The sequence below is a fragment of the Apaloderma vittatum genome, unplaced genomic scaffold (genome assembly GCF_000703405.1).
Source record: "Apaloderma vittatum isolate BGI_N311 unplaced genomic scaffold, ASM70340v1 scaffold37800, whole genome shotgun sequence".
In the NCBI taxonomy this organism is placed as follows: Eukaryota; Metazoa; Chordata; class Aves; order Trogoniformes; family Trogonidae; genus Apaloderma; species Apaloderma vittatum.
Genome location: NW_009693610.1, coordinates 970 through 12,271, shown reverse-complemented (window position 1 = coordinate 12,271; position 11,302 = coordinate 970). Strand labels below are relative to the sequence as shown.

General features: G+C 50.9%; 1 protein-coding gene across 1 annotated transcript; it reads left to right on the top strand.

Annotated features, from left to right (window-relative positions):
• Positions 1–2,753: 2,753 nt before the first annotated feature.
• NEURL1B (neuralized E3 ubiquitin protein ligase 1B) lies at positions 2,754–8,325 on the top strand (the record flags this gene model as incomplete). The annotated part of the gene is made up of 4 exons (XM_009879333.1): positions 2,754–3,314; positions 5,789–6,496; positions 7,464–7,589; positions 8,081–8,325. Coding segments are annotated over 4 exons (1,640 nt in total), but the record flags the coding sequence as incomplete, so codon positions are not given.
• Positions 8,326–11,302: the final 2,977 nt, after the last annotated feature.

The following is an 11,302-nucleotide window of genomic DNA, read 5'->3' as shown; positions in this document are numbered from 1 at the left end:
AGGGTGAACCCAAAGCTGTGTTTGAAGTGGGTGCCCATGTCATGGCTCTTCCTTCTGTTGCACCGCTGTCACTGTCACTCCCACCTCGTTTCTCCGTGCTTTCTGAAAGCGGCGTGAGAAGTACCTGCCCGCGAGCTGTGCTGGAGGGCATCACATCCTACCGTGCTCAGTCTCTTCTCTGGCAGGTCACTCTGGGAGGAAGGCTGGTGCTGCACAGCAGGTGGGAAGCAGGGGATTCTTGAGATGATGAGGAGAACAAAAGCTCTCTTCCCTCCTTTCTCCTTCAGGCCAACACGAGGATGTTGAGGCCAGGGCACTTGGTTTCACAGAGGAGTTGGTTTTAACCATTTTAGAAAAAATGCAGCTCAGTGCTTCTCTACCCAAGGAGGCTGTCACCCAGTGAGGCGGGGTATGATGTCAAAGAGCCGCACCGAGCCCCCTGGGTCGCACAGAAGCCCCTCGGAGACTGACTCGGCAGCACCATCCATGGCTTGGCTTAACCCGTGTCCCATCTGAGTGGTAAAAGATGGGGAGCTCGTGTGGGAAGGTGTGGCCAGGAGTGAAGTCACCCCTTGCTGCTCGGGGTCAGGAGCCCAGCGCTCTGTGCTGGCTGGGCTTAGGGCACCATGCCTGTCTTCACACCGCGGTTCCTCTGCAGCAGCAGCAGCGTTTATGGGGAACGTTTGCAGGCAGACACATGGAGCAGCACCCACATGAGCCACAGGTGGGTCTGTGCTGAGAGCAGGTGTCTTCAGGAGGCAAGAAATGAGATTTCTCCCGGGAATGAGAAGAGAAATACCCATTCCACTTGCAAGCATGGCCAAGGCTGGCCCCGCAGACCCAGGGAAGCCTCTCCTGCACCAGGATTGCCGAGAGAAGCCTGGCTCGTAGCTGCTGCTGTGCTGGGCGGGAGGAATTAACACTGCGGGGAGGGCTTTTCTCCTCCCCATCAACCCCAGGACTCTGCCTTCATGGCTTTGGCATGGAAATGTCAAATGCCCCACTGGTGTGTGAGCAAGGGTGTATTTATTTGCATTGGTGCACGACAGCATTAACCATTACCTTGTGCTGCACAGTGACTGTCACGTGCAGTACGAACGAAGAGATACAAAAGACCTTTTATGTAGCGACTTCATTTACCTGTCGTAACTTAGGTTTGCCCTTTTTATCTTGATGCAAACAGGAGCTTTTTCCCTTTGTAGCTCTTTGACTCCAGTTGCAGATACCTGAAGGGCTAATCCTATGTTCAGATCCCGCCTGCGAGCCCTCTTCTCTTGCATCTGTAAAGGCAGCGGTTGCTTGGAGCCTCTATTAGTTCAGTCTCAGCCTCTTGCTGCCCTGCCTGATACGGTTTTGCTTGGAAAAAAACCAAAAAAGGTGTTGCAATTGCAGCTTTCCTGCCAGCTTTCCCAGCTGAGCTCCCAGCATCTTCGGGTGTTTCTTTCTGAGGGAGGAAAGCGTCAGAAAATCCTTCCCTTGTCGTGAAGCAAAGCCAGGGGTTACAGGGAGAAAGCAGCTTGAAGGAAGGGGCAGGCAGGCAGCTTCTAAAGCTTCAAACACAGCAAAGTATTTCAAAATAAATGTGTGCGTGTGATGCAGTTTTATATTTAACAGGGTGATTTTGAGCACCCAGAATGCCTTCCTGCAAAAAACCTGCAAAGCCAGGCACAAAGAGGAGGAGAGGTGGAGTGGGTGGGAAGTGGGGAGATCAAAGTGCCTGTAGCACCGAGGAGGTGGTGGTGGTGGCCATGGGTGCCCTGGTCCGGGAGCAGGACCCCCTGTGTTCATGGATATGCAGAAGAGATTGTCTCCGCCTTGGGAAACTTGAAGCTAAGGCTTAAGATCGAAAGTTGAGTGTTTTTCATTTCTGCTTCACGCTTGTGTGAACTTCACTTTAGGCCTCAAATCTGCTTTTCTTGAAATTGGTCTCGAAATTGCTATTGACTTTAAATGCTGCAAGATCTCACCCATAGATCCTCCTTCTCCCATCTGTAAAACGAGGATGGCAGGATTTGTCTGCCATCTGTGGTGCTGTGAAGCTGAAAACAATCATCATTTATAAAGTGCTTTGAGCTCAAATGGGAGGTTCTGTGTAAAGGCAAGGCTTTGTGAGATGAAATGTTCCTTAATGTGCCAGTTGCATCTGATATCTGAACCAGGGGCTGGGTTGAAAGTTTTGGAAGAACAGTCTGGTGATGCAGAGGTAGATGCTCCAGCTGCTAAATGTCTTGCTTTAGTTGTGTTATTCTAAAGCTTCTGTTTATCATTACAAAAATAAGGCACGCAGAAGCCTGTGACTGCGTGCCCCATAAAATTCAGTGTCCTGCATTCACATTCATCTTGAGCACCTCTGATCTGAACAGCCACAATGCTCAGAGATGGTGTGAGTCTGGCCACCAGCTGCTGATTTACCAGCACACACGTTCCAAATAGGAAACTCACAGCCACAGTCACAGGCGTTCGGCCTTTCCGAGTGCAATAGGATGCATCTGATGGGAACAAAAGGATGTTCATTTTCATCCAGCTTTGCGGGGCGTAGAGGGGAAGCTGCCTAACCTTTGCACCGAGAGCCACATTTGCCTTATATTTGCATAAAGCTGAGAGCCAAGCACAACATTTTGAGATTAAATAGCATGGTTCCCAGCAAGTAATGCAAAGCACGCGCAGCAAGCCGGGTGCGTTTGCCCGGGCGGAGCTGACACATAGCTCAGGTCAGGCACTTCTGACAGAGCCGTTGGCTTCTCTTTTTGCAGACACAAGCCATCAGACCCGCTCCGTCTCCAGCCGTCCCTACTACAGTTTGCCTAACAGCAGCCATGAGAGACGCTCGGTCCTCGCTATCACGGAGCCACCGCGTTTCCACTCCCAAGCCAAAGGCAAGAACGTGCGTCTGGACGCTCACTCCCGCAAGGCCACGCGGAGGAACAGTTTCTGCAATGGAGTCACCTTCACCAACCGTCCCATCCACCTCTACGAGAAGGTCAGGCTGAAGCTGGTGGCTGTGCATCACGGCTGGAGCGGGGCCCTACGCTTCGGCTTCACCATTCACGACCCGTCGCAGATGAGCTCCGACGAGATACCAAAGTACGCCTGTCCGGACCTAGTGACCCGGCCCGGATACTGGGCCAAAGCTTTGCCAGAGAGATTTGCTGTGAGAGACAATATCTTGGCCTTCTGGGTTGACCGTCATGGGAGAGTCTTCTACAGTATTAATGATGAGGAGCCAATATTGTTTCACTGTGGTATTAAAGTTTCTGGTCCTCTCTGGGCACTCATAGACGTCTATGGAATTACCCATGAAGTGCAAATACTAGGTAAGTGTGTGGTTTTGACCAAGGCTTGCTGTTCTGGTTGCTCTTTCCACAGGGGCATGATCATGTAGAAAAGATGGATGATCTATCTAGTTGATAATTTCTGCAAGACACTTAAGAATACTAATTTACTCTTGGTTTTGTACCTTGTATTAACAATTTTTCTTTTGCCAGCAGTGGGGATCCAGAAAGCAATATATTTCAGAGATGTCAGTGATGGAAAGTCCTAAGGCTGTGCATTATAGCAGCCGTGTGAAGGGCTAAATGGAATACTTTACATGTAACTTTACCCAGCTTTTTCTGAGGTAGATGTGCGGTTATGGCATGGAAAAAAAACATGGAAGAGCAATGAGGACATGTAGCACGAGCTCCTGTGTACTGCAGAATCCTGGCACCATGTGCCACATCCCCCTGCACCCCTAAGCAGACTGCTGCATTAGGTGGTGCCTGGCTGATTTACAAGCATCGCCCTTGGGGAGGGCTGCAAGAGGAGTTGAATTTGTTCCCATTAGCAAATCGAGCCAACTGCCATGGAATGACTTTTCCTTTCTTGACTTTTACAGCATTGAAATTTCAAATTAATTCAGTGTTAGATGGAGTGTTTTGAACTGATCTATGCTGAACTGAATCCTTTTAAAATACCAGTGTTGCCCTTTCCTGGAGGCTCCTAGGAGCTGATTTAGTTTTAACAGAGAAACTGAGCTGCACCTGCTTGAGGGGATGGTGCCTCCATCCTCACGCCAAGCAGACACCACCAATAAGCTGCAAAGTGTTAGTGGGCAGCTTCATCATTTATTCTTCTGAATAGTACCAATTATTTCACAAGCAAGAAGGCTGCACATAAACAACACTTTGCCCTGCCTGCTCTGCCTCAACTGTGTAATTAAACCTTACCAGTAACTTATCCTGTAATTGCAGTTGCAGCTCACTGCAGCCTCTGGTGCTCATCACAGAGGTGAAGGACCGTTTGCTGTATTGGCCAGTGCAGCTGCTTCACTAGAACAGACCTTCCTCTTCATTAGAGTTAGAAAAATAAAATGCAGCTTATTTCTGCCCCCTAGTCCTGCCCACAGCGTCCAAGTCTGTAGAGTGAAAGACTTGGCCAGCAGGCACCTGTACTCTCTTTTTTTTGGTTGTTTTTTTTTTGTCTTAAGTACTAAGCCCCACAAAGTATCCCAGGAAGCAGGGTGATCCTCAGCCCTCTGGAGCACCAGGAGACCTGTCCTCCTTGTTACAGATGTGGTGGTGTCATAGTGGACATGGTTGTCTCTTCCTCCCAGAATTTTGCAAGTCACGAAGGCTGTGAAATACAGCTCAGATACAGAGGCACAAAATGCATCTTTCAGCATCGTGAAGCTTGGATACATCTTACTCCTCTGTGGGATCACTTCATGACAGACACCCTGTGCTGGCTAGAAGCAGCTGGTCCAGCTGCCAGCCTACACCAGTGGCCTCTCCTGCATGGGCTTCTGAGTGAAGACAGCATCTGTTTTGCAGCTGCTGGATGGATTTGGGTGTTTTTCTTTCTTTGGTAAAAGCCAAGGAGCGTTGGTGTTGGGATGCTTCTCCCCTCTCAGTCTTTGGGAAGACCAGACGTCTGCTTCATTTACTCACACTTTTAACTTCCCTATGGTTTAACTTTGCTCAGCTGGTTAATGCCCTGCCTTTGGAGTGAAGTGTCCAAACTGCTCTGGGCAGTGCTGGAGGTAGAAGGAAGGCACTCCTGAACACCTCCCCCCTCTTTAAATCCCACCCCTGGCAGGTGAAAATCTAGGAAATGAATTAAGAGTCAGCATCCTGACTTTCACTTTGCTGTGAAAGGGGAAAATAGCCCTCTACTTTAAAAACCTTCTTTCTAACACCTGCAACAAGTAGCTTTTGTGACAAGCTCTCAACTCAAAATCTCTGCAGTGGTGTGAGTACCCCTGAAATCTTTTTAAATGATCTCTCTTGGGCATACCTGTGCCCAGAAACCTCACAGCTCTAAGACAGTGACAAGGAGTGTGAAAAGATTGTCTGTTCATGCTTGTGCTCCCTCGCAAATCACTGTGTTGTGCATTTGGCTTGCACCAGACCTTTGGACCACAAGATACTGAGACTTTGCCTTCTTTTACAGAATAACCTCAGAGCTATTAGACCCCTCTGCTGAAAAAGCTGTAGGACCACACCAGTTAACAGCTTTTCCCTGTTCACCGGTGCAAGGAGCTCCCAGATTACATGAGTACTTCATAACACTTATTTTCCCTCAGCTAGTGCCAAGATGCAGCGATTTCTTTGCCTGTTGCCTGCTCCACATGCAACTCTCCACCACTAGCTCTTCATTAGTGGTTGACCTCTGGCTAATTTTTCCATTGTTTTTCCATTCAGAGGAACAGAATTCAGATAATCTGTGGGCTGAAATAATAACTATTGTAACCGTAAAAGTAGGCAATTGTATCTTGACTCTAATGCCCCTTATCACTGGGTTTATCTCACAGATAGCATGTTTGCAGAGACCATGACCACTGCCCGTCTCAGCACTGCCCGTCTCAGCACTTGCCTTCCGCAGAGCAACCATGATTCAGCCAACTTCAATAACAACGAACTGGAGAATAACCAAGTGGTGGCGAAAATTGCAAACCTAAACCTAAGTCGGGTGCCAGGACTTGCGACAGACAACCACATCATCCCCTGTTGCCCAAACCGGCGGCAGCGTGCCCAGGGGGTCCCAGCCTTCCTGGACACAGACCTGCGATTCCACCCCACCCGCGGACCTGACATTACCTTTTCTCAGGACCGAATGGTTGCGTGCACTAACTGGCAAGAAAGCAATAGGACTTTGGTGTTTTCTGACCGGCCTTTGCACATCGGTGAGAGCCTCTTTGTGGAAGTAGGACACCTTGGGTTGCCATACTACGGGGCCCTTTCGTTTGGCATCACTTCTTGTGATCCGAGTACTTTACGGACGAATGAGCTGCCAGCAGATCCGGACTTTCTCTTGGACCGCAAGGAGTACTGGGTGGTTTACCGAGCATTCCCAGTCCTCAGCAGTGGCGACATTCTCAGTTTCGTGGTCTTGCCGAATGGAGAGGTGCACCATGGAGTGAACGGAGCCAGCCGAGGAATGCTAATGTGTGTGGACACCTCACAGTCTCTCTGGGTGTTTTTTACAATCCATGGTGTAATCAACCAGCTGAAAATATTGGGTGAGTGCAGCCAAAAGAAATGATCCTGAGGAGCACTTTGCTGGTGATGTTTCCTGGCCCAGAATGGGAGCTGCGGGTTTGCATTCGCAGCGTTGCCTTTAGCAGGTGGTCACCGATGTGAGTAAGCAGGTCCTGATCTCACCTTGTGTTTGCAAACAAGAGTGAGCAAGACATGGTAGCTGTCACATAGATGTATGCAGCCTGTGTAAGTGCCCTGGAAGACGATGAGCCTTGCGAGATAAAATCAGCAGCAGGCAGGGAGGCAAGGATGTCTGAGAGGAGGACAGCTGGTTTTGAGAGGGTTTGTTTTTGAAGGGATTCTTTATAAACCTGCTGTTCAAGCTAACAGGTATTAAAGTCCTGCCTTGACAAGGGTGCTGATCTTTGTGAGCGCAGCTCTGGTTTAAGCACGTGTGCTGTTGATGGACAGTAATGGCTCCCCAAGCAGTGCCACATCTCAGGTAGCAGATGTCACTTTTGATTTATTGCTGGTGACCAGTTATGGTGCTTCTCCTTTCCTCTTGTTTAGGATTCCGTCAGAAAAGCAGCTGTTGATGACTTTGTAAAGCAGGTTTTTCTAATTTAAAGCAATGCCCTTTCCCAGCTGCCCCTGACCTGACAGTGAGACAGTGATAGCCTGAGGCCACTGCTGTGGGAGAGATTGAGACTGTGGGGAAGTGACTTTACACCCCCAAATGATGGCTGTCAGATAATCTGGTGTTCGCTTCACTGAAGCACTGAACAGAAATTGTACAATGGCATAGCGAGGTCCTGGCCCTGGAGATCACATACAAAATCATGCACCTGTGTCTTACCGAGGTGCAACACTTAGCTCAGGGGCTGGACTTTCTCCTGAAGCACCTCACTCACGTAGAGTGGGAGCAGCTCCCCGGGCTCAGGGGCATTTAGCTGGGGCTTGGGGGTCAGTCAGCTCTGTGGTGGGCTCAGCTATCTCTTGTGTTTGCAGGCACTGTGCAGTCCAGCCCAGTGACCGTCTCTCCCTCAGGATCCCCCGGCGGCTCGCAGTACGACAGCGACTCGGACATGGCCTTCAGCGTCAACAGGTCGTCCTCTGCTTCAGAGTCATCGCTCGGTAAGGAGAGCCAAGCAGGGGTCTGGGCTGATAGATGGTGCTGTGCAAGACAGCAGGGCAAGGTTAGGGGGGAGATGTTACATCCCCTGCGAGGCCAGCAGAAATAATTGGAAGAGAACACAAAGCGGTGGGAAGCTTGTCACAGCCTGAAGAAGGGCTGTGTGTTGCTTCCCACTTTTGTCTGTCTGTCTCATGAAAGTCATCCCAGGTCCTGCAGGGAAAGCGGGGCTACACAGCTACACCGTGAAACGGGTGTGCAAAATCACAGCCCTGTTCGGGGAATCCCAGGCAAGCTGTGCTTTGTCCCATCTGTACAAAAGGGACGGCAGGCTCTGCCCTGTGCTGCTGATCAGAATGTGCTGTGGTTTATTTGGCCAAACGAACAAGGCAATGGCTAAAGAAGGAAGAGCCTTAAAAAATGGATTTGAAGGTGTGTTGCACATTGGCATCCTGCTGACTGACTAATGTTGTTCCTTCCTCCTCCTTTGCAGTGACTGCTCCAAGCTCCCCCCTGAGCCCCCCCATCTCTCCCGTCTTCCCCACTCCAGAGCCATCAGGCAGCAAGAACGGGGAATGCACCGTCTGCTTTGACAGCGAGGTGGACACGGTGATCTACACCTGCGGACACATGTGCCTCTGCAACACCTGTGGTCTTAAGCTGAAGAAGCAACTCAACGCCTGCTGCCCAATCTGCCGACGAGTCATCAAAGATGTTATTAAAATATACCGCCCTTAGCGCCCGGCTTGGGCTGTAGGAAGGGGGAACACCGCTAGCAGTAACCATGCCTTTCCGTCCCTGCTTATGGGTTATCGTGCTGGTCAGTCGTTATCAAGTGGCTCGTTATCTGTGTTTCCTTATTTGACTGGTAGGGCACAATTCAGGGATAAAATTGAGCTGAGGATCACGTGGAGCCCAAAGGCACGGCTGCCGTGTGCCCACCCACGGGGGAATCCAGGGAATTGCAGTCTGGACATGACCCAGCTGTAAATGAGAGATTTCCCATGCAAAGGCTCTTTTTTTCCTCCTCTTCCTCGGGAGGATGCTCGCTGTGGCATGGATCGGGATGGGGAGGTTGCCACTTGGTCAATGCCGGGTGCCACTGGGCTTCCCGACCCCAAAACCCCGACAGCTTTAGGCTGCTGCTGGATGCTTGCGCTTTGATGGAACGTAATTAGGACAAGGCCCAGTGGGAGGGTTCAAAGTGGACAAAACTGATTTGGAAATGTCAGGTTCATCCACGTAAGGGGAACTAGCTAAGGCCAAAATAGTAGCACAGCTAGATTCTCATTTGTTTGGGTTTCGCCCCCTGCAAACAGGCTTCTGGGGCACATGGAGAAGCTGGTCTGGGCTTAGATAAAGCAGCTTCTGCTTTCTGTGTCAAAGCAGGGACTTTTGGCCACGGAGGCTGAGATGGGGTAGCAGTGGGGAGCACAAGCCTGTCAAGAGCCCCAGCCATCCCCAAGTGCTACAGCAGCAGCGATGGGCTGTTCAGGCACTGCCCGTCTGGCTGCTGAAGCCATGAATTGCAGCCTGCGGATGAGAGGGGCATTTGGAAATAGCGCAGGGCTACTGCCCTCTGCAGTGATGGTGTCTGTCACCTCCAGGCACACATGCCTGCGTTTTGCTCTGCTCCTCTTCGCAGGCAGTGTAGCTGCTGTCTCACACCTCCCTGCCTGGCTCTCCCCTCGCCTTTCTGCTGCAGCCAGCGCCACGGCAGGGCTCGGCCTCCCTTCTGCCCCACCACAGGGATGTTTTGGAGGCTGTGGTGAGAAATTAATTTCTGACCCAGTCCCAGCAGGCTCACCTTTTGTTTGGGGGCTGTGTTTGTGCTGATTTTACTTGTTCTTTCTCCTGCCTTTCCAGGTTTATCAGCACAGCTCCCAGCTGCCTGGCCACTGAGGCCCAACAATAGATGAGAACAGGCATCTATGAAAAAGACTCTGGGGCTATTACTAGATGTTGGGACTTAAAGGGTAAATGAGTTTCAGCTGTAGTATTAGACATCTACAAACAGGAGTAATCTGGATGAGCTGGGCAGCATCTGAACATGCAGCACTGGGGCTGGTGCAAGGAGCTCGGTGTCCTGCTCCTGCTCCTTCGTTCTCCATCCTCTGCCCTCTGCCCACTTGCACAGCTCCTGTCCAAGTCCTTCAGCCTGAGCCTGGCTGGTTTCCAGCTGGTCCAGTCTGTAAAGAGAGGAAGGGAGAGGATGCAAGTGGGAGGATGAGGGGCTGGTATCATTGTAGCTCAGTGACCACGTGCCACTACGTGTGTAAAAACGGCTTTCTTCAGAAAGGTGCAATTGCCACATTTTAGTCCAAAAACCAAGAATAGCAACTCCTGTATGTTTCAGGGGCTTGCAGGCACCGAGGGGCAGCCTGACATTGTCAGCATCTGTCCTCTCACCATTTGCTGGTAGCCGTGGGTGCATGGGCACCCTTCACAGCACCGCTCCCTGACAGCGCTGCGTGTGGCCCCATCCCAGCCCTGCTCTGCCACAGGGAGAGCACACCTGGGGGAGCAGCGCCTCATCCTCCCACACGAGCTATGGCTGCCAGGTCACAGGGCATGGAGAAGACTTTTTTTGTTTCCTTGAAGAGCTGATTAACATTTTAAATGTATAAAGTGTATAAATGAGAGGCCGTAGAGTGAGATCTCTCACCCATTGCCCTGCTGCAGAGGCTCAAGAGCCTGCCAGCTTTGCAGAGCCCTTTTTGGAAACTCGGCTCGTGCCACTGGCCGTGCCACCACCGAGCATGCTCAGCCCTCAGCAGAGGCACCAGCACCGTGACTGTGGTGTGGGTTCACTTACACCTTTTGGAAGGAAGGCAGTCAGGGCAGCTTTGCAGCAGCTGGAGCCTTGCCCAGCCCTCCCGGCTGACCCCTCAGCCATTGCCTTCGCAGAGACTACCCCGGTCCCACATCCGCAGATCAGGGTCGGTGGGCACAGCACCAAGAGCACAATGACAGCCACGTATGTGAGCATGGGAGGAAAGGCCAGGTGGGTTAATGCCTGCCTGGTGACCAGGCCGCAGCGGGAAACCTTTGCATGATGAGGAATTCCAGGAAAAACACCTGTGGGAGATGCTTGCTTAGATCAGGTCTGGGCTGGCAAACGCCAGTGGCCATCCCTGAGGCTGCTGTCCCGGTTTTAGGGGTGCCCAGTCCCTTTTTCGGTGGCTGCGTGCTGAGCGGAGCCCATTTGCTTGGCTGACACTTCAGGTCCTCAATGAGCAGGGCTAATTGCATACCTGCGATGGGGTTGGGTTTTTTTTTGTGTAGCTCTCCTGGTTTTTTTCTTTAAGCTAGCAAGGAGAAATACCAAATCCACCTCAGGCTGTGTCTGAGCTGTTTGGGACAGGTTGAATTTTTTGCTGTAACAGCCAAGTCCAGTTTCCAGAGGGGCAGCATCCAGCAGGGCCAACAGGGAGCCAGCTCAGTCAGGATCTGGCGCGTGGCCATGCAGCAAGCGGGACATGAGAACAGTGGCTGAGTTGCCCTGCCTATCCGAGAGCAACAGGAATTTTCCAAAATAGGCCTCTTAAAAAAAAAAAAATTCCAGGAAAAGGTAGCCTCTTACAGATTTAATTGTTAGTACTTGTATTGCTATTTTTTTTAAACAGTCCAATGATATATGATTTGTACAGAAGATCTGTTTGTGCCTTATAAGGGTGTCTGTGCACTTTTTATCCTTTTTAAAGCAACTTTTAAA